The sequence below is a fragment of the Nothobranchius furzeri genome, chromosome 1 (genome assembly GCF_043380555.1).
Source record: "Nothobranchius furzeri strain GRZ-AD chromosome 1, NfurGRZ-RIMD1, whole genome shotgun sequence".
NCBI lineage: Eukaryota > Metazoa > Chordata > Actinopteri > Cyprinodontiformes > Nothobranchiidae > Nothobranchius > Nothobranchius furzeri.
In genome coordinates this window covers 64,152,617-64,176,497 of record NC_091741.1, presented here as the reverse complement: position 1 = coordinate 64,176,497, position 23,881 = coordinate 64,152,617, and the positions used below count along the sequence as shown (strand labels likewise).

Here is a 23,881-nt window from a genome sequence, read left to right as displayed (position 1 = left end):
GCACTGATGTGGTGTGGTGTTGAAGAGTCAGCTTAGGGGGACTGGTTTCTTCTGGGACTAGCTTACTCTGGTTTAAGTAGTCCCGTGTGTTCTGATGAGCTCAGTTGAGTAGCAGGTCCAATTTGATCAGCACTTCTGGTGATCGAATAAATAACTGAGGAAGGGTTTAAACTTTCAACAGACGGACAGGAAACTGTTTACATGGTCGTTTATTTAAGTTTATGAATTCATTCTGATTTTTAAAAGCTGCACGATTGTCTGGTTAGATAGATAGGTTCTGTAGTTGGTCTGTAGCCTGGTTCTAGTTATGACAGTTACTCTCAGTCCAGGTGATGGGGTTCCAGAGTAACAGGGCACAGGTGACCAGAAAGAATGCTAAACAGAACAAGGTAGAACCTAGGCCGTATGTAGTTCTGTAATGTATGCGTGACACTGACCCGGTCTGATCTTCTGTGGTCCTTCAGAGTCCTTCTCATCTCTGGACCATGAGTTTCTCCCCTGAACCCCCCAGTCTGATGGGGGCCAACAGTATCCAGGAGCAGAGGGAGCGCTGGGACAGGAAACGCAGTCGAACAGCCAGAGAGCTGGTTCAGACCGAGCAGCACTACTGCCACCAACTGGAACTGGTGTCCACTGTAAGTGTTACTGCATCTGGAACTGGCCAGAGACAAATTACTGGACTTCTGGTTCCTGCCTGATTCTTCGTCTTGTTACCAGAGCAGTACACAGGATGCATAGCTGTCCTTCATCTTCTCTTATGGTCTGAGCTCCAGAACCTCCCAGCATCATGCAGCAGGAACTGATGTTTCTGGGAGGTTCGAGAGTGACTGTACTGTCCATCTGCAGTCTGGTCTGGTTTTACTGGCAATGCTTTGTGATGGCCACAAAAACACTGGTTCTTCTGTTCTAATCTATAATAAACCCACTGCAATGTGTTCAGGATCAGCAAAAACATCAGAGTAAATGATTCAAAACCAGATCTGCTGGACACAGAACACGGGTCGCCTTAATGGATCACCATGTTTTAGAACAGCATGGTTTAGGTTTACAATCTCAGAGATGACCTTCAGACTTGAGAGAGCTGAACTTTCTTTGGTATGGTTCACAGGTGCCCTGTTGGCATCTCCACTGTTTTTGGAGAAATCTAGACCTCAGCCAGATTTTCCCTTAGAAGCATCCATCAGGTGGTGAAACCTCATGTCCTGTTCTCTTTTTTTCTGGTTTCTTACAGTTCTTTGTGGAAATCTTGAGGGCCAAAGGAACGCTGAAGCAGGACATTAGAGACGCCATCTTCAGCTCTATTAAAGACATCCAGTCAGTGAACCAGTAAGTGTTTTCTAAAGAATCTGTGTTAGTTTGGCTCATAGAAGATAGACAGACCTGTTGGACCAAAGGGTGGTCCTTATCCTAATGACCAGCTTACTGTATTACAATGGAATTTGTTTAGGGTACAATTACTCTTTGTTTTCTTTTCTTTCTGTTTTGTCACCATAACACTCAACACACCATGTGCTTTCACATCTCCTATCTCACTATCATCTAACCTGGTGTAGGTGTCTGGAGCAGAGGGTGAAAATCTTTACTGGAACGTAAACCCTAAATGAACAAGACTTGTGATAGTCATGCAACATCAGCAGTTGTTGTCAGTCAGTGTGGATGTTGCTTTGATGATAATTTTGGCCCTTAGAGCAGCAGTAGTACTCCCTTGAGAGATTTGGAACAACGGTAGCAGAGGAGGTAAGTACCCTCCCCATAACCGGAGGGTTGCAGGTCCGAGCCCTGTCTATTGCTGTCTGTGTCAATGGGCAAAACACTTAACCCGGATTACCTGCTGATGGTGGTTGGAGGGACTGGTTGTGTGTGTGTGTGTGTGTGTGTGTGTGTGTGTGTGTGTGTGTGTGTGTGTGTGTGTGTGTGTGTGTGAGTGTGTGAGTGTGTGAGTGTGTGAGTGTGTGTGTGTGTGTGTGTGTGTGTGTGTGTGTGTGTGTGTGTGTGTGACTGGTTGTGTTGTAAAGCGCTTTGGGGGATTGTAGAACGCTAGATGGTGCTATATCAAATTAGGGCCACCGCAAATGACTATTTTAATAGCTGACTAATCGTGTCATGCATAAAAGTTTAGCTTATTGCACCAGGATGCTCTAATATACCCATCATTAGCTTCTAGTCTGAAGTGTGATCAGCTATGGGCCTTCTAATAATAAGGACAAGATGATAGCTTATCAAACAACTTTTAATTAACTTTTAATTTAATTAACTGTTAATACAAATGCTACAATCTGATGGAGGTAGACTCCTAAAACCAAAAATAAATTGTACACAAAAATGACTTGTGTTCACAAGCGGCATGGTGGCAAGGTTGAAGCGCTTCATCTTCCAATCTTAAATCAGGAACTGGCAGAACACACCAAGGTACGCCTCTGTAGCACGGCTGGTCCACACGTCAGCAGTCAGGGGACCATCGACAGCTCTGAGGGTCTGCTTTACTTAAAGATAAAAGATATTAAAGTTATTTTATTTACCTGATTATTAATTCTGCTATTTTCAGTAAAGTTGGTTAAGATTGAAAAATGTTTCATGCTTTAAAAAATATTAGTTTCTTGATTGCTCAGTCAGCAACCTTTTTCATAAAATACATTATATTGTAATGTTTATTTTATTTGTGCCCAGAGAGAAACAGAGATGAAGACACATACATGCGCACGCACACACACACCTTCAAGGTTGTTTCATATTTCTTTTCCATCATTGTGGTGAAATGGGATCATCCTGGTAGGTAGTAGTCGTGGTATCCTGGGTTGAGCTGTTTCATCATCTCTTTGAAACGTTGATCGCCGAGGAGTCTCGTGACCAACATGCTCACAATGGCCTCAGTCAGAGTGTTAGCTTGCTGAGGTGTGCACGTAACAAACTCATCCATTGAAGAGGAGCATTATTATTAACACTGTAATGTAGCGGGCTGAAATAGATTATTTGAACTATACCAAAAGAAAAGAAAATACACAAATGTTTGCATGTAAATTCTTCCTAAAATGTCATACACGGCTTTTGAATATTGAGATATCGCAGGAATAATTATCGCGATATATTGCCATAATTGCCATCCCTAGTTTGAAGTGTACCAGAATATAATCCCTGAAACTCCAAACATGTGTTGAATCAGCACAGCTAGGGTACCCACAGATCTGAAGTGCTTCTTTGATGTGTTTGTGTTCTCTGTTCTTCTTTCTTTACTTGTGGGGTCTTGTTTAGCTCAATGCTGCAGAGTTAAACGGTGTGTTGATGAGCTCACTGTGGTTGGTTTGGGTTTCAACAATGCTTTGAACATTTTGACAGAAGACGTGCAGATCTGTGGTTTTCTAGCTTTACCAAAACTGCTGCCAAAATCTCAATTCACTAAACTGAGGGAACAGATTTTGAAGACCTCAGATTACATTCAACTGCTGCCAGGATCTGGACAACACTTACCATGAAAAGATACAGACAAGATGCAACACCTTTTGTAGTAAATGCTCTTTCAGAGTTGGTATTGGCAAACAAAGTCAGCACAAGCTGTTTTGGTCAACAGCTCATTTGATCTGCATTTTGACTTATAAATCTATCATTCTCAGTGTCAAAGCACTCGTTTTCTACTGGAAAAGGTCAAATGGAAATCTTTCAGTTAGCAGTCAGCCAACAAATATAAAATGGTAAATATCGGCTTCTCGTTTTTTAAGAAATTAAATAGGGTGGGAGCTAATATCTGGTGGAATGTGTTTAGATATTCAACAGATGTTTTTCCTTTGATAAAGTTAAGAGTGCAGAATGCCTTCCTGAATCTGTTTGTTGCTTGAACTTCATCAGAAGACCTGAAGAAACTGACGGATGGCATTCCTTAGAGATGGTCTCACTCTGGCAGTTTTACAAGGAATTCATTAAAATGGAAATAGATTTAAAATTTTATTATGAACATCAGTTAGGATGTATAACAGAAAATTGACACTTAATGAAAAGCAGTTATTTTACTCTTTTATTTTTTTGCCTATTTTGTTGGTTTATTAGCAAACATTTGATTCTTTAAACCACAAAAAACATGATATCTGATTTGATGACATAAAATAATAATAAATCATGAAATCTTGGACAATGTTTATAATGATACAAATTTATAACTATTATAAAGTGGAAACATCAGCCTTGATGGGGACTGGAACGTGTAGATGTTAGCACCCTGGCCTTGGGTTCATCCTGGTTCTACACATAACACATGTATGTTTGTATTGTTTCAGAGCTGCTCATCGGTGGAACTTTATTTATTTATTTGAGTAACAAAAACGACTGCAGACATGGAAAGCAGGCTGTGGTTGTTTTTCTCAGGAAGGCTGAGTTCATGGGGAGGTTTTAAACTGTAGTGTTGAGATGGAAAGCCCTCCAGGCTGAAGATCAGAGGAACTCGTACAGATTTAGTTTCATGATGAATTCTGCAGCATGGCACATTTCCAGAGATGAAAGTTGGAAATGTTTTGCTCGTGTGCTCACTTTTAAAATCTTATTTCTCATCATAACTTTTAGCTGAGAGGGAAAATTCCAGGAAGCTGGGGTTTCCTGCCCTTTGCCCTCGTTAGAGACTTCTGGGCTGCTTCTGTGTCTCCTGATTACGTACACAACACCTCAGCTAGTAACTTCATTAACATCTATTTAGATCAACTTCAGTAGCAAAGCGCTTTTTTTGACAGGATGTGTGAACAGGAGGCGTTGTAGAATGTCTCTGGTACATCAATAGTGTGTGTGTGTGTGTGTGTCTGTGTGTGTGTGTGTGTGTGTGCGTGCGTGCGTGCGTGTGTGAGTGAGTGAGTGAGAACCAGAACACAGAGTTTAGTCTAGTAAAACGTGCCTGACAGGCTGATTGACTGTTCTCTCTCCCCCTTGATGCAGATGTTCTGTTCCCTGAGTTTAGCACATCTCCTCATAGTGGTTCTTGGTTCCCCGAAGGTTCCACTGCCTGATAGGGTTTAAGAGAGCTCCTCACCCCTTCAGCTCCTAAACGGTCATCTGAGCCAGCTTTCTTGTTTATTAAACATGTATACATGTGTGGTCCAGACTCTTAGGTTATTAAATCACTGATTTAACTTCTGGGAAGCTATATTCTCATCATATGCTGCCATACTGTGCTGTCTCAAACCTGAGCCACCATCTGCCTCCTTTCCAACATGTTACAGGTCCAAATAAAAACTATGAAGCATGTCTAATGTTTGGAGATCACCAGTTTAGTTGAATGCTTGTCTTCTCTATTGTAGATCTCTACTGGTCCATTTGGAGAATGGCTACCTGGGCCAGGGTCTGGACAAGTTCTGTTCACACTTGGACCACTACAGCAAGTATGTGGATAACATCTACAATGCCAAGAAGGTGCTTGAGGTAGGTCTACTGACTTCCTGTTTCCTGTTTTGTGTGGTATTCAATCTTTTTGTCTAGTTGTTAGCTATGAATAGCTGCTAATGATTGTAGTTTGAAGTAGTTTTGGGATTATTAATCTACTTACAGCCACGTTTGTACCAAATGGTTTTCTGAGTTACATAGACCATGATCCAAAAACCAAAGTATTCACCTCAAACTCTGTTTTGCCATTTTTATTAAATGCAATCAAACTATTCGAAACAAAACCATGTTCTTGCAGCAGCAAATGATCAGTAGGTTTTAGGACAGGGGTGTCAAACTCATTTTAGCTCAGGGGCTACACTGAGGGAAATCTAGTCCCAAGTGGGCCGGACCGGTAAATTAAAAACAGCTTCAGATTGTTTTCTTTGTATTAATACAATCAATATAAAACAAAGCTGGAGCCTGAGGACAGTGTATCCAAAATAGTACAAGTACAACATCTGAAGTGTACTTGAAAATTTGAAAATAAAAAAATAAAAAATCAATTAAAGAAAACATTCCTTAGTGATTCAAAGAGCTTACAGATCACATGGCTAGATCAGTTTCATGCAGCACTTCAAATATATTTGACTCATTTTACTTAACATCTTTTAGCTTTCACCAGAACATCAATATCAGAAGTCACATCCTGAGTGGCAGCCAACTTCAGGATGTGATTCAAGTTCTTGTGTGAGCCTTGAGCGCAGCTTTGTTTTATTTATACTCATTACAGAGAAAACTTGCTCACAAGTTCACTCTACATTGTAAAGTATGAACATAAAGTTTACACAACCATCTCGCGGGCCGGATTTAACCTGCTTGCGGGCTGGATTCGGCCCGCGGGCCGCATGTTTGACACCCCTGTTTTAGGATCAGTACCACAGTATTTATTCACCATTACCATATTTACCATCAGTAAACAATTAACACCAGAGACCAACAATGCGGCCAGAACAAAGATCCCATTTTGGATCATACAGTTAACTTTAAGATAAAAATAAAAACAAAAGGGGTTCTACAACAGAACTGAAGCCAGGAGGACAGCAGCACTCCGGACTGCTGGATGGCACAGCCTTTTATCCCAGGTGTGGGTCATCAGTGGGACTCGGCTCAGCTGTGCTCATTAGCAGCCTGGAGGAGAGGAGGGGCAGTGTCTGGGACGATCACAAGGGCTGGGAGGCTCTGGCTCCCTGGGTTGAAGGTGGCCAGGCTGTTGGCCATAACAGGGTCTTTACTTTAAAGGTGTGGTTCACTGAAAACCCATTTTAAACATGAACATAGACTCTTGCACCTATCACCTATGCATTAGCTTCTGATAGAAAATAGATGGTGAAACACTAGAACTCGAAAATCCTGACAGACCTACTTCACACTGTCACTTAACATTCATGGACTCACCCATCTTGACTCACGATGGGGAATGCTGTGGTTGGTTTAACGTTCAGGAAACAGCAGCAGACGTCTTGGCTGGTAGAAGCTAACTTTTAGCATTAGCAATTTCACCACATGGCAGAAGCTCCTCCCAAATTGTGTTGTTTGTGGAGATAAAACCACCACGTTGCAAGCCAGCGGTAGAGTTGCGTTGCTATTATCCAATCCGGGGCGAGATTAGGGATGCACCGATGGATCGGCATTTGATCGTAATCGGCCGATAGCGCCCCTATCGGTTTTGATTGGAGTTTTCAAAATAGATCAAAGCAGACCGATCAGGTAGGGTTGTCACGGTAACCGGTGTAGCGGTAAACCCCGGTAAAAAAAAAAAAGTTGACAATAATAATAACCGTCTTGTTTTTTTAAGAACTATATTATCTTGGTGGGATTACCGTGGCTGCGGTGTAGGCGCAGTGACCCTTACCAGCCACCGTATCATCTGCTGAAGTTGCCGGCGGCACATGCGCGCTTTGTTGTTTACAACCAAAACTTTCTTGAAGCTAAAGCTGAAATAATGGTCAAAGGAGGAGACGGCAGCGCTCAGGAGGACATTTTTTATCCCTCAAAGAAGACAAAGTCGGAAGTACGGGCATATTTGAGATATTTGAAGAATGCCGAGGGACAGTTGATAGAAGACGGCTATCCTGTTTGCAGCACGTGCAGAAAAAGTGTCTGTGAAAGGCAGCAACGCTTCAAATCTCATGACACATCTGCGTGACCATCACCCACAACTCTACAGTCAACGCAAGGCAAGTTAACGTTAACGTTTTAGCTAAAATGCGTGATCCTAGGATTTGGGTTGAGGGAGAATGCAACGAGTCGCTATATAAAGCAGCCGCAGCACCGCTACCTGCATATAAACCGTGTCGCGGACACCCCCATGTTGAAATGACGCTATGCATTACGGGGCTCCCAGGGGCAGATAAGAGTTGGTCTCTCTCCGAGAATAATTATGACTTTAACAATGATTACTGCCTGATGACATTTTCCCACATCTGCAAAGCTCACTGGAAGGACACAAACCGAGGACAATATTTTCCTGATATAGGGTTTATTACTCAAGTAAGGGTAAAAAAGTATCTGATTAGAAGGCTGCTTGAGTACTGAGTATCATCTGATCTAATATTTTTAAAATAATGACATCAAACAGACAAAAATAAGAAGTTGGTATTTTAAACATGAACATAGACTGTTGGTATTTTAAAGACTAAAGGGAAAAAATGTAAACAAATAAACAACATAATTACAAAATAACACATTTTAGGCAAAATTTAGACACAAACTGAGGACAATATTTCCTGACATACAGGGTTTATTTAATTGTGTGGAAATGTAGCACGTTTAAAAAAAATACCGCGATAATACCAAAAACCGTGGTAATTTTGGTCACAATAACCGTGAGGTTAAATTTTCACATCGTGACAACCTTAATACAGACCATTTTAGATTAGGTTACATTTCCTTTATTCCCAGATTATGTAGTTTGTAGCACTCATTATAATGTTGTAGAAAATTTCTGGCCAATCCACGTGATCGGTATCGGTGATCGGCAGCAAAAAACCTGACCGGTGCATCCCTAGGCGAGATGTCCAAATATCAGGAAATAAGACTCCTAAACCTGCCATCTGCAGCTCAGCTGTGATGTGGGCATTCATTCCTTCTAGAGACCACTGCAAATGTATTGATTAAACGAGTGAACCACTACTTTAATCTTGAGTTTAAGTCAAAGTAACTGGGCTTTTCTGGTTATCTTGAAGATGCTTTGCCCTCTGTTATTGTTTAAGGTTTGCAGAAAGCTCCTTTTTTTGTCTTTATCATGTCCGGCTAGTGGACCTTACTTTCCTGGTTCTTTACTACCATGACACACTCTAACTCTGCTCCTGATACACTCCCAAAAATGAGCATCATTCAGTAGGTTGGTTTAAATTGGTTTAAATAGAAAAATGATACAAATAACACACCTTGCCCCCCTGAAGCCACCCTCTGTGGTCATCGGTCAAATGGACCCAGAATCTTCTCATACATTGGTTTTTATCCTTAGCTCGGCCCCACCCACTTAGTGACATGGTTCATTTCAATTGCAACAGTACAAGGAAGTTTGTAAGGACTTGGCTGTATGACACATCTAATATTATATGGAAAGATGTGGATATCATTAGGGTGTTGCAGCAAATCTGAACTGAAAGAACAAGCTGTGCCAACCTCTTTAAAGTGGACATATTGTTCCACACGGTCTGATAGAAAGCTGAGTGACGTCAAGTAAAGTGACCCAGCGCTCTGAGAATACTGAAATTATCCATTGCTTCTTGTCTAAGAAGCTTCTGACGTTCTTGGTTGAGAGGCAAACCATCTTCAAGATAACCCAAAAAGTCCAGTTGTTTTCAATTAAACTCTCAAGGTTATCATGTCCTGAATGACTGAGAATCTGCACCACAAGGGGCCATTTTGGTCTGCATTTTTTGAATCCAAGAAGTGGCTTAAATAGCAGTTCCACTCTCATCCACTAGGGGTTAATAGATGTTCAGCCATTTGGACTCTCTGAACTTTAGTTGTGTCCTCTGTGTGTTTGGATGTTAATCATTGAATGATTAAAGGCAAGATGTGGTAATTGACTGCACTAACAGGTCATCCAAGCAGTTTCTGCTTCTTTTTATCAGTATGTAAAATTGTATTTCAGAGTACTTTATCTCACTGGTTGAATGGGGGGTAAATGCAGTGTCATGTAACAGCTTGGTCAAACATGTTAGTAGGGCTGCTGGCTGGATAAGAAACTTGAACGGGTGTCTGGTTTCTCCTGTCTGCTGCCCAGGATGCACGCACCGCTCTGATTCGAGACTGTAGTCATGCTGGTCACTTGTGGATCTTGGAGGGAGTCCACAGAAACACCACAGCTCTTTCATTGGACGCTGCTTCACTTTGAAGTCACTCTACTACGTTTTTCTTGCTAAAAATGCCCGGAAAAACTCTGTTAGCTTTGGGTTAGCATGTAGCAAATGTCCCGCTGATCTCCAGCTGTGGAGCATGAGCTGATGTAAAAGGCCACAGTGCCCGGCCACGTTTGCAGCAGTCTGAGGCTCTCCTTGTAATTTAACAGTCCCAGTCCATATTAGATCTCCACAGGCGACCAACATGACTACAGTCTCGCACGGAGGCCGGTCGGCCGTGCAGGTGGGCTTCCCCGAAGCCCTTCTTAGCTTCTTGGGTTAGCTAAGTTAGCTAGTGGCTACATTGGTTCATTTGTTCCAACTGTAACTGTGCCACCCTCAGCATCACCTCTTTTCCCATTTTTGGATTTTCTGGGCGTGATGAGACGTGTGACAGTGGTGGGAACCTCATAATTTTGGCTTCAACCTGGCCCTCGCGGAACAACGGGCAGACCAGCGTCTTTATTTTAAACTTCACTGAGATCACATTTAGGAGACTTTTTTTTTCTTTTTTTGCTTTAATGATTCATATTAGTGAACAAGATAGAGCTAAACTGTTGGAGACCTTCAAAAAGCCTCAGTGAATAATTACTTAAGCCCTTTAAAAGCAATAAAACAGAATGAGGGACTCTGATACCACAGTATTTGTCTTTCCTACATGTGGTGAGTAATAAGAGTTTGCATCTTATTCTGTCTTAGATCCAGCTGAAAAAAAACAAGGCCTTCAGACGGTTCAAAAAACTACAAGAAGCTCGACCAGAATTCAAGGACCAGAAACTGGAGGACTTACTTCAAACACCCGTCCAGCGAATCCTTCAGTAAGTCTGCTGATCATGATTACATTTAATCCCGCTGTGCTTCTGTGGAGCCTGGACTATATACTTCAGTATGGTGGCTGGTAGTTAGTGGTCTCAGGTTTATGCTCTTGGAGCTCATATTTATAACAGTTAAACACCTTAAAATGACCTTTTCTTAACTGTGTAAGAAAATAACAAAAAAATGAATAAAGAAGATAAACACAGAATGAACGTACAAAAGAGTTTTTAAATGACCTTATTTAATTATTGCAGAAGTTTAAATGTTGTTCTTACCTGTCCCATTGGTTCATGTCAACCAAGCAATAGCCCCCTATTTAGGAATTGATTTTGATAGGATCGTTTTTGTCCTGAAAGCAGAAAAGCTGTTTAAATGAAGATAAACGAGTTATTAGGACTCTAGTTTTTTTGACTTTAGTGTTTTATTGTGTCATTGTTTTAATGTGTTCTTAGTATTTATCATGTTTAATCTGCTTTTGATTGGGATTTTTATCTTCTGTTTTAGTTCCTTCAAATGGTTGCGTTTTGTTTTAGCCTGTGCAGCACTTTGGGCAGCTCCCATGCTGCGTTTTAAATGAGCTATATAAATAAACTATGGTATGGTATGGTATATATGTGATTAGTATAATTGGTGTTTGTTGACCGCTGATGTGGTCCTTTGAAGCCATACTATGCAACTTTCCATATTTTTCAATCAATTTCTTGAGCTATTATGTACTATAATGACACTTTATAGAGTTAATGAAATGTCACTCAGACCCTCACCGCCCTCTTTGGCCAGAATACCACATTTGCAACTTCAGAGTTCCAGTCCGGTCTATTGGACTTCGAAAAAAGAGAACTAACATACCTGGCGCTGCAGTCTGCTTCCAGCACGTTTCCTCATCTGGTTTGTTTAATTTAGTGACAAATCACTCCTGTATACACTACACTAATGACGGCTGGGAGACATTTCAGATGTTAGATTAAGGTGTTAAAAAGATGAACGCACAGTAAGGCTGCACAATACATCGTAAATATATTGTTATCACAATATCAGGATGCACAATATGTATATCGCAAAGAACAGATAAATATCGCAATGAACGGTCAGCTCAAATGTTTGCTACACAATTTATTCTGTCAGTCAAATGGAAGCATGATGTTTTTTTAACACATCAAATAGAGCTCTTCACCCATTTGGCCAATCGGGTGGGTTCTCATAGGTCAGATGCCCGCCCCCGAGGCAGACGGCACTTAATTTAGATGGTTAGCAAACACCTATTTAGCTTTGCTCTGCTCTTTCTGCTGATTCTGCTTTTCCCGGGATCCACGGATTTCATTTTCTTTTTCCCTTTCCTCACATATTTTGCTTTTCTCATTTTTATGATTTTTTTAGTTCTTTGTTTTTGATTATTTTTATTCCTGAGTTAAGTTTTTATTTATCGCAAGTAATATCGTCATCGCAATATTAATCACTGTTATGGAATATCGCAGGTTTTCCTAATATCGTGCAGCCCTAACGCACAGCGAGAAGATACGTTTAGCAAAAAGCAAGCAAAACTGCCAAATGTGCGTTTATTGAGGACCAACCCTGCTGTTTCCTCTCTGACTTGATGATGATGGTAAATAGCTTGTATTTTTATAGGGCCTTCTAGGGTTCTAAACTCCTCTGCCACTATTTTCCCACATAACATTTGGAGGTCTGATTTTGGTGTTTTGCTCCAGAAATTTCTGTTCAGACACACAGATTCTTGTGTTCTATAAGAACCAGGAGCATGCTGGGATAAGACCATAGTCTGACTCCTTCATTAGAGGGAAATGTTGACCACTTGATAATCACACACACACACGCACGCACGCACACACACACACACACACACACACACCCTGTGTGTGCCTCCAGAGTCTGAGGCTCCACAGTCTACCGTCATCGATACTGGTGTGTTTCAGTGGCACCGCTGAGTCTCAGAACCAGTTCTGACCAGACTGAAGAAGGCTCGAAGGCAGAGACAGGCGCTGAAAATCAATGTGGCCGTCAAGTTGCTCTGGGTCACAGGATCCTGCAAAAAGAACAAACACTTGTGACTTTCGTACTTTAGAGCCTATCGATGTTTGGAACAGTGGTTCAGAGTCTCATCTGGGCCCGTGTGTGTGGAGGCAGCTCTGAAACCAGTCCTCTATTGGGCGCTTTATATTGTGTTCTTAGTGTGTTCTGACAGTTGTGACCAACTGGTGCGGTGATTCATAAAGTTTAAAGAGACCCAGGACACATTTGAGTCACAAAGTGATAAAACCATCTCACAAGTCTGCAGACAATGAAGTAGGCCAGAATCTCACGCAGCTGTTCATTAACATCAAAATAATTATCAGACTTATATGAAGACACTGGTTTGTTAAACTAGTGGTTCCAGCTTCTGACCATAAAATAACCATGACTACGATTTGTGAACCCAAATCCTGACAGTTTACTTAATTAAATCCATGCTTTCGTTCTTTTTTAAACACAGAAACAGTTTTGTTTACCTGTTTGTAGCTACAGTTTCGCCGACGGCTGCCGGCTTCTTCAGGCTGACGCTGCCTGAAGAAGCCGGCAGCCGTCGGCGAAACTGTAGCTACAAACAGGTAAACAAAACTGTTTCTGTGTTTAAAAAATAACGAAAGCATGGATTTAGAAAGACACAGCAAGAACACACCTAAGATGTTACTTAATTAAAGCTGAACAAGCAGAGACTCACTGAAAACACACAATCTTCAAGGGCTATTGAATGTTAGCAATCAAATATTCTATCGAATCCTCTGTTGATGGATCGAACATTCTATTTGACAACAGATCAACTGAAACGAGACTGTGGTCCGCTGCTTAAAAAATGAAATTAAAACAACAAAATTATAAAAAGCTCAGTAATATGTATTAAATTGGTGTTTTCTAGTTTCCTTTTTATCATCTGATATTTATAATTAATACATATTTTATGGAAAATATTTGACTTGCATTTCATTAGCATTTTAAGTTTTTTTTTTTAAATAGCACTCATCCTAGTCTAAATAACATATCTAAATATGATCTACATAAACTACTGGAAATGCCAATAACATGTAATTTCTACTGGTAACAAAGTAATGGTGGCATATCTATTTTGTTTATATAAGGATTGGGAATAATCCAGTCTAAATAGAAGCATTTGTGAATTACATGCTACAACGGCTTGCCTTATCCCTGCTGCAGTGTGGAGCAGAACCTCTGCAGCAACCTGACTCCAGGTAGCTGCAGAGGTTCTGCTCCATGCAGCTGCTACAAAGAAACAGGATGGGAAGATTTTTCTTCCACTTTAGAGTTTAGTTTTTCACAAACATCAAATTTTTTCTGTGAAAAGAAACATGCTTCTGGATGCGTGCTTCAGTTGGAGCCCCATTAAGGTGTGGTTCACTTGTTTAATCAGTACATTTGCAGTAGTCTGTAGTAGGAATAAATGCCCTGTAAGTCATTCTTGCGGGGGTATTTATACCAGTGCACTATTTCCAGGAGACCCACTACACAGCTGAGCTTCAGATGGCAGGATTAGGACTCTTATTTCCTGATATTTTGACATCTCTCCTCAAATTGGATAACAGCAATGCGACTCGACCACTGACTTGCAATGTGGATGTTTTTTCTCCTCAAATAACACAAGTCTGGAGGAGCGTCAAGTGGTGAAGTCGCTAATGCTAACAGTTAACTTCTGATAGTCGAGACGTCCTCTGCTGATTCCAGGACTCTAAATCAACAACAGCGTTCACAGTCATGAGTCAACTTGGGTGAGTCCATGAACGTTAAGTGACTGTGTGATGTAGGTCTGTCAGGATTTTCAAATCCTAAAGTTTCACTGTCTATTTTCTATCAGAACTAATGCAGGAGATAGGTGTAGGAGACTATTTTCATGTTCAGCCTGCATGAAAAACTCAGAGTGATTTATAATCAGAAATAATCATAAAAAATGGGTTTTCAGTGTTCCACACCTTTAATGTCCGCTGAAGACTAGAAATAGAGATCATTTCCTCTGGTGAAAGAACAATAGGTGTCCATGAAATACATGAAAGTATTTTCCCTATATATTTGATGCGCAGGCCCCTAATAAATAAAAATCAGCATCAGATTCAAATTCTGGTCCAGACTTTTCTGTTTGATTTAATAAAGTTTCTGTTTCTCTCTTTGTTTTTTTCTTGTTTGGGTTTTATTATTGTTTTATTGTATTTTATCACGTGATTTCTGTCAAGTGACCTTGGGTGTCCTGAAAGGTGCTTTTAAATAAAATGTATTATTATTATAAAGTTGATGGCAGTTTTGTATTAAAACCTTTTTTTATTGTGTTCTCTTTTTACACATCTAGAGCTATGCTGTAAAATGTGTTGAGAGACTGGGTGGGTAACCTTTGACCTTTGTGATTTTTTTTTACAGGTATAACCATTTCCTGCAAGACCTGACTGCCAACACAAGTCCAGATGACCCAGAGTTTGAACAACTTTCCAGTAGGTGTCTTTTTTAACCACTTTTACTCATCTGTCGTGTCCTCTTTTCTTTCCTTCTCCATCGGTGGAGTTTTTACAGGTGGAATGCCATAACAACAGGAGGTGTAATGTTCACTACTCAGAAACACAAGATGGATGTTAACCTGTTTGGACACATCACAGCTGCACAGAGTTTCAGATCGTTTGATTGAAACAACCACAACAACATTTCTCATCATTCGAGGATTCTGGTTTAAAATCTGGGATGAAAGGCAATGGGTGGAATGAGGAATTAACTTTCCCTTTCCTCGTCTGCTGTAATTGCTGAAGCAGCAGTCGGCTGTTGAGAAAATGGACGGAGGAGAAAGCTGAGAGTCGTAGTTTGATGTAGATTTGAACATAATTATTAGGGAGTGCATCAGAAGGGTTAATTAGGGGCTGCATTCATAAGTAAAGACTTTAACATCAACACAGATCTCCATAATGAATCATTTCAGTTGTCAAACCAAATCTGACTCAAGTGCAAACCTACAAGGAATTATTCATGTATATTAATTAAAATCCAGTTTCTTCCTAATGAAAACTGCTTCTGACTGTTAGATGGCAGTGAGTCATGCTTTTCTCTCCTTATTTCATTAGAGCTCTTTGTTTAAACATGGGTTTTGGCGAGTCCTGATTAAATTCTGGAACAGAAAAAATATATATTTTTTTCCCTCTGACTATTGAAATGTGTTTCTCAGTTATGCGTCTGTACTGTTGTCATGTGACACATTACTGTGACTGAATGTATGTCCACAGAGAGACGGTCAGTGGCTGCGGAGACGATGAATAAGCCTGCAGCATGTTTATGTAGTCCTGCTTACAGAAGTTGTCATCGATGAATGATAATGCATGTGTGTGTATGTGTGTGTTGTAGAGGCTGTAGCAGCAGTGAGTGAGGTGTCTCAGCGTATCCAGGACAACACTCGGAAGCATGAGAACCACCTGCAGCTTTGCAGAGTGCAGAAACTCATGAAAGGGCGAAAGACGAAGGTGATGGCTGCAGGTTAGACTGATTTGTTTTATCTCCTTGATGAACTGCCTCCATCTCCTCAACACTACTCTATCTGCTGCTCAGAGACCTTTCAGGAACATGCTGAAGCTACCGGAGCTTCATCAGCACTCAGCATGTTTCAGTAATAGTGTTAGTAACTGTACAATCTGTGCGTGTGTGTGTGTGTGTGTGTGTGTGTGTGTGTGTGTGTGTGCGTGCGTGCTAGCACGTGCGTGGTAGACTTCCTTGTACTTGGAGTGGTGGCTCTTTTCTTCCTGCCACTCCTCCTTTTGTTTGCCTCTGGAGAATCTGACCTGATTGTTGCACCGCTCGCCCTGCCAATCTCCCCACGGACCAATTAGAGTCCAGCTCCATCCTCCAGACCAAAAGATAAAAGGAAATCAGTCTGTGTGTGTGTGTGCGTGCGTGCGTGCGTGTGTGTGTGTGTGTGTGTGCGCGCGCGTGTGCGTTCACTCGTATGATTTGAGTAAACTCATGTGCACAGACACACAAACTGAATGTGTTTGTCTTCTTGGGTATGCAAGCCTTTTAACTAGTGTGTGTGTGTGTGTGTGTAGTGAGTAGCAGCTCATCTCTTTAATGCCTGTATTGAAACTTTCTAAAGCTTCCTCTCACAAGTCCACCAGCTCCCTCTTCAGCCAGTAAAGCTCCAGTCCCACCAGACAGACTTCAGAGCTCCACTCAACAGCCTCCCGTCGACCTGTTCTCCTTCCCATCATTACCTTCTCTGGGGTGTGTGTGTGGGTGGGTGGGGGTGTTGAAGCCCATCTAACATATTAAATAGCTCTGTAAGACCAAGTCTGATCATGGACACAGAAAAGTGTTTCTTCAGACTTTGGCTGTTATAAAAAAAATAATTTATTCAACTTCTGAGCAGCTTCGTTCCGTACGGGTCGTGGGTCCGTCGATGAGACGCACATAAAGACAGACAGGACATACAACCATTCACACATTAACTCCTGGTTTGTTCTGCTCATCCAGTTCCCACCATAGCTTCTACTTCAGGATTCATTTGGGTCATAGATGCATCACGTGCTGCTGGAGCTCCATCCAGCATGCCGACTACTACCACATCCCTCAGTCTCGATTAGCCTCTGTTTATGAACCGTTTGATTTATTGGTAGTGTGTTAGTCTCATTTAGGGACGCACCAAAAACATTGGGTGGTAATCTTGATCAACCAACATTCATTAGTATCAGTGTAATCTGTTATCGCCCTGTCTGAAACTCTAAATGTGATTTTGTTGCTGTTTTTGAACACACCATTGGCAGCAAGCAGTAATAAAAATCAGGCCGTGATCCAGGAACTCACCTTTGCACAGTGCTAATTACTGTTAGCTCTAACAGACCATCTTGTGAGGTTTTTACTTCTAGAATTGGAATATTCAGGTTATAAAATTAAAAAGAAAAATGTATTGTGTTAAAGGTCTCGTTCACAGAGAAACCGTATAAAACACTTTTTCTTTTTCAAAGAAGTTCGCTCACGAAAACGATTGAGTCAGCATACGCCTGTTTCTTTGACATCACAGAGAGAATTAGCATTGATGGACTCTCCCACCCTGGCTTGCGACCACCCGAGGGAAGGCTGTGATTTATCCACGAATGGTTTTTCAGTGTTCCACACCTTTAAATGTGGGTTACACATATCATGAATATTAATGAGTAGGACTCATAATCCTGTGCTTCCCACCCCAGTTCCTCCTAATCATTTCTACCCTCTGAAAAAGCAGCACCAGAGATTATTTCCACAGAAAACTACTAATGTGTTCATTCATACTAGAGACCGCAGCAGATTTAGTGAAAAAGACGAGCGAATGAGTTTTATTACTAGTTTTCAGGTAAACTGCTATCACCCCTCAAAACCAGAATACGTACATTTTTAAGTCTCGTTCAGTTTGACAAAAAATAAGCAGCTTCAGTCTGACTTAGATTTTTTTTACTTTTTCATATATTTTTTTCTTCTGCTTCTTCATCCCTCTGGGGATTTTTTTTATCTACATTTGACCCATCCTTATTTGTATCTTGCCTAGGGGGTACCTTTGTGACTCAGCATCTTGCCCAAGGATGCCTTGGTACGTGGCCTGCTGGGAGATGGGATCGATCCCATGACCTTCAAATCATGGGATAACCATTCTCCCATGACACCCCCCCCCCCCCCAATAAAAGACAAAGATACCACAACGCCCAAAATACTTTTTTATAAAGCATATTGAGATGAGCTTCTCCTCCTCTGATTCTAATTGAATTTCAGTTTGAAAATATGCCTATTTGTTGTTGAAGAGTTTAGAGATCTAGATCAGATCTTGTGGTTGCTTTTGCAGTAAGCTTCTACCTCCTCCTTTGTCCTCCTGACAGGCAGGTGGTACATCCGTGAGGGCTGGCTGAAGACTGTCCCTCCAAAAGGCACCGAAGCCAAGCCTAAGATGTTCTTCCTGTTCTCAGACATGCTGCTGCAGGCCAAACACTGCAGCCTGCTGCTTCCTTCCAGTGGAGAGAAGTTTGTTGGTCAGCATGCCTTCCCGTTGCAGGACGCCACTGTGGAGAAGGTTTTTGGCCACACCAGGAGCCAAGGAGGTCTGCTCAGTGTGAGTGACGGCACTTTACATTACTACTTTAAAGGTGTGGAACACTTGTTTAATCAACACATTTGCACTGGTCTCTAGTAAGAATGAATGCCTTGTAAGTTGTAGTCGAGGGGGGAGGTCCACTCTACCACTGACTGTTTGCTCTGCAACATGGATGTTTTGTCTCCAGAAATAGCACAAGCCTGAAGGAGTTCTGCTGTGTGGTGGAATTACTAATGCTAATGGTTAGCTTCTACTAGCCAACATGTTGAACGCCAAACCAACAACAGCCTTCCCCTCGTGAATGAAGATGGATGAGTCTATTAATGATATGTGACAGGATGATGTAGATCTGTCAGGTTTTTTAAATCCTAGAGTTTTACTGTCTGTTTTCTGTCAGAGCTAATGCAGGAGATAAGTGTATGTTCAGCCTGCATGTTAAACTCAGAGTGACAGATAATAATCATATAATTAAAAAAAATATTTTTTCAGTGTTTCACACCTTTAACACAACTCTGTACATGAGCAGGAAGCTGAAAGGACTAGAAAACAGATACAGAATGTTCCTCACTGGAGAATCAAACAGGTGACTGCCCAGCTGGTGGGTCGTCTGGGATCTTTCTACTGGGTTTGTTTTATCACATGTCAATTGGAGACTGTGTGTGTGTGTGTGTGTGCGTGCGCGCGCGTGTGTTTGTGTGTGTGTTATTAATGAGAGAGAGAGAGAGAAAATCTCCAGGTGTTTGGACCAGATTAGTGAGTAAATCCATGTCTTCCAGTCCTGCAGCAGCAGCTTCCTGCAGCCTGGTTGTGCTCTGAGATCCTACAGCTTATCTAATGGCTCAAATGGCGTTTCATTAGCCTCTGATCCTCCACGGCCCACGTGCATACTCAATAACACTACACATCATTTCTCATAAGGACACATTATTGATCCTGGGCCTACCTGAGCTGGAGGAAAAGGGCTGTCAGCACTCCAGGGCCCTTCTGGTGCAGCACCATGAAGAATTAAAGCCTAATGAGATGCGACAGCTGGAAATACCACAGTAATCTATATGCAAAGGCTGATTCAGATCTCAGACTAGCTGCTGGTCACACGCAGTCCTCCAGTCTCCAATGTTAGCTCTAACTACGGATCCTCAGTCTGCTGGTCCTCCTGTTCTCTACATCCACCCATCCATCTACCCATCATCCACCCGTTCACCTATTCATTCATCCATCCACCCACCCATCCATTAATCCATCCATCCACCCACCCACCCACCTAGTCATTCATCCATCCACCCACCCATCCATCCATTCACCCAGCCATTTATTCAATTATTCATACATCTTCATTCATTCATCCACCAATTTTTATCCATTCTTCTATTCATTTATCATCACCCATCCTTTCCTCCCTACATTTATCCATCCATCTGTCATTCTTGTATCTGTCAGCAATCTTATTACCCATCCATCACTCAACAGATAGTCATCAGTGATCCGTTTATTCATCCTTTCATCTATAATTCATGCATCCATTTCTCCTAAATCTTTCTATCATCAGTTGATCTAGCCATGATTCAACCTTCTTCCAGTTGATGTCAACCCACCCATCCATGCATCGTTCCATCCATCCATCATTAATCAACCAGAAATAATCTGTCTTTTAATTGTTCTACTGTCCATCATCCATCATGTATGTAGACTCCATCTGTCTAACCAGCTATCATCTATTCGTAATCATTTTAATCCAAAAAGTGTATATTTTTAAAAACTGGATTTTTGGTTACTCTTTTAGCATTCAGCTCGTCTTCTACTGCCGTTCCGGTGTCTATTTCTCGTTAGCAACCCCTGCTGTTTAAAGAGAGAACTGTAGTATCGTCAGTTAGCAGCAAACCGAGTACGCATTTACACTGATCATGTGGATCAGCTGATGCTACAGAAGAATTAAAGTTTACTTCATATTTTAGTGTTTATAAAATAGACAACGCACACACAACAGAATAATCTGATGTTAAACATCTGCTTCCTGGTGAGGTTTATATTTTGTTGTAATTGTGAGTCTAGGGTTAGATTGGACTCAGACCAGAGAGACACGTCTACTGTTGATGTTAACGTTCCATGTGGCACATCTGTAACACCTGCATGTGTTGTGAATGACTCTCAGCTACTAACACATCAGAGTTTAGACAAGTATCTGTCAGCAGAGTTAGAGACATTAATTTGTTATATAAAAGCAGGTTCCTCACAATGAGGGCTTCACCTTTTTGTAGAAGTTTAAATCAGACGAATGCTGCCCTCTGCTGTCTATAAAGTTAGTGTCATTAGTTTTCTCTGAAGTAAAAGAAAGAAATTCACTCTTCATCTAAATGGGAGTCTTTTCAATTCCACAATCAAATAAATCCATTCAAGACTGCAAAATGTTATTAATTTAATATTTACTTATCATTTTTACCCAAATGAGACTCCAGACTACTTCTGGGAATGGTTTCTATTTGCTGATGGTGTCTAAATGATCTCACCTGCACCAGATCAAGAAACCTGACTTCTGCTCTCTAAGGGAAACATCAGATAAATAAAAAATAAACAAATTTTCTATGTGAGTGACTCCTGACAAAGCTTATCCTGGTCAGATCTGACTGATTCAGTCACCCTCATGACAGACTAGAGAGACTGTGTTACTGTTTGATTAGAAAGCAGAAGTGTGTGTCTCTGTCTCCTTAACCCAACCATCCTTTCTCTTGTCTCCTCTTCCTCTAGCTGACCTTCCCCAAAGCCAAACTTCTGCTGATGTCCAGCAATCAGCAGGACCTCAATGACTGGTACCAGTGCCTGAGCTCAGCTATCAGGTGTGTACCATTCTCTGAATTCAGAGAACCCCTTCTTTATTGTCCTTAATGAAAACACCAGTTCTGCTTTGGATAACCCATTTCCTAAAGGACTTGAAGGTGTTTTCCAGTGAGATGTTCTGTTCCAGCTTGTACAAATGTTGGATGTTTGATAAAAAGTGAGAAAGTATTGTTGTTCTAAGGACCTGGAGCTCAGCATTAGAGAATGCTCGATTGCCTCTGTTGTTTTGTTCTTGCCGTTTGTATCCCATGAGACAATCTTCAAGTTGGACAGAGAGGATATGTCCCACCTGTAGACCTGAATGCGCATCTTCATGCACTTTGTTGTGGTGCTGATGAAGCGGAGATAAAGATGATGTTCAGTAAACACAGCAGGGAACCGGTTCAGTGGATTCTCTGTAGATCTGCTTCGTTACGACAGAGAGCAGAACTTTCTCAGGTCGTGCTGAAGCTTCTTCTGACCCTGCTGCTAAATACACACACGTTTCCAGGAAGCTGCAGTCCAAACAGACGGTGGTTCTCCAGAGAGCTGAGCCGAGACGCCGACCACTTCGTTCAGCAGTGGAGAACCTTCAAAGCAGCAGCAGCAGCAGCAGTCCCATCAGGAAGAGACGCTTGGTGAGTTCTGGAAGTGGACCTGGTGCAGATCTGGACCAGTTAAAACCATCAATCAGACATTTGTATCCAGATGTTTAGTTCCTCCTGAACAAACTGCTCCAAAACGTTGAGACAGAAAATGTAACCCCTAACTCTCTCCCCCCCCCCAGCTCAGCTGAAGTTTCTACTTGCAGCTGTGTGATCTTCTGATGGATTTCTCCTCCAGATGTTTTCTGAGAGTTTGAGCTTCTCCACATTTACCAAAGACTTGCTGCAGTCCAGTCTATATTCTGTTCCTGGCTGCCTCCTGTGCAATAAGAGCTTGTGTAGGTGCTGCTGGTGTGCTGCTCCTCGCTACACTGCTTTCTGCTCACTGATTAATCTACAGTAATGCTTTTGTTGAAAGATGTTATAGCTTATTGTTTGTGACCTTTATTTAACCTTTAATGTTTTTATTTGCAACATTGCTTTAAGATTAGTAACAGTTGTTTTATTTTGAAAGGGACTGTTTCCTGTTTGGGCATCCACAAGCCTAACTAGCTACTGATGAGATGAACCAGTAAAACCAACTGATCACTTGGTGCACACTCACTACCAGCAGCAGAGTTCGGATCAGAACCTGCTCTGGATTCAGCAGAATCATGTATCTGATCTGAATCCAGGCTGAACGACCCGGTTACCACATTTTATACTCCGACTCCCTGTCCTGTTTGTTTTTTAAACTCTTATTCTGTATTTTTTGTTTTTACAATTTTATATTTACAAATATATGAACTATATTACGTCTGTATTATGCAGCAGATCTTTTGAGTGACTGTTTTTGTAAAATTCTGTGAAACATTCTGCAGTTTTTTTTATTTTAAATGAAGATAAAAAATAGCAACTGTCCAATAAATCAAACCACAACAAATAATGTGCATTTGTGGATGTTTTACCAAGCAAACACTTTATTTTTGGTTTCCATACCGAATTTACTCATTAAAATAGATCAAAGAGTTAAATAGTTTTAACTGAAGGTCAAGTTTTTGTATTAAATAAAACTCAAATTTGAAAATGTTCCAGGGATCAGTAATTATCTTTATGTCCAGATGTAACTCAAGAATGAGGCTGAAGCACTTGCTTTGGTTCACAAAGTGTCTTTAAAAATAAAATCATGACAGTGGGGTGGGTTTGTGAATTATTGTGCAGCAGGAGGCCAGTGTGATGAAGATGATGACTTGAATTATTTAAAACTTCTATTTTAGGAGCCTGAAGTTTCTGAATGATGGATTAAGAGTTCACGGGTACTTCATTTTAACTGTTCAACTCTGAGAAGTTTCTTTTGGGTCACATGGTGAATAAAGGCTGTTCTTGGATCTAAGATCACTTTATGAAATCCGAATGGAGGCTGAGATGAGTTGGTGTCCGAATTTAACAGATATCCAAAAAATACTTGGTTCTTCCTACCAACATATACGCTCACACGCACACACACTTTTATACACGTAAATGATTAATCTGGTGCTTGCTATGCTCCAATAATTAAATGAAGGAGGAAAATGACTGAATTAGTCATGATGCATTCACTTACATAGCCAAGAAACATTTAAAGGTAAAACTTCCTGGTACCTTATATAGACACATTTTCGGAGTTAGCTTTTTTCGGTACAGGCTTGTTGAAGTTCTGTGAACTGTGATCAGACTGTTCGTTAACGGGTAGGAGATCAAATCTTAATCTCGCAAGCTCTAAACGAAGCAGAACCGAAGTTAATAATGTTCGTTCCCACAGCTAAACGTCTACTTTCCGAGGCCATTGAAGGCAG

At 41.2% G+C, this 23,881-nt stretch overlaps 1 protein-coding gene across 2 annotated transcripts in view; it reads left to right on the top strand.

The window, feature by feature from the left end:
• The window catches only part of arhgef39 (Rho guanine nucleotide exchange factor (GEF) 39), a 23,276-nt gene extending 312 nt beyond the window's left edge, over positions 1–22,964 (top strand). For both annotated transcript variants that reach the window (XM_015952888.3, XM_054739447.2), the window contains exons 2-11: positions 465–635; positions 1,232–1,326; positions 5,274–5,394; positions 10,449–10,567; positions 14,982–15,052; positions 15,948–16,076; positions 18,440–18,669; positions 21,394–21,482; positions 21,974–22,100; positions 22,250–22,964. In XM_015952888.3, coding sequence (XP_015808374.3) covers positions 486–635; positions 1,232–1,326; positions 5,274–5,394; positions 10,449–10,567; positions 14,982–15,052; positions 15,948–16,076; positions 18,440–18,669; positions 21,394–21,482; positions 21,974–22,100; positions 22,250–22,258 — 1,140 coding nt within the window. In that variant the 5' untranslated portion in view covers positions 465–485 and the 3' untranslated portion in view covers positions 22,259–22,964. The remainder of the gene's footprint in view (positions 1–464; positions 636–1,231; positions 1,327–5,273; positions 5,395–10,448; positions 10,568–14,981; positions 15,053–15,947; positions 16,077–18,439; positions 18,670–21,393; positions 21,483–21,973; positions 22,101–22,249) is intronic.
• Positions 22,965–23,881: the final 917 nt, after the last annotated feature.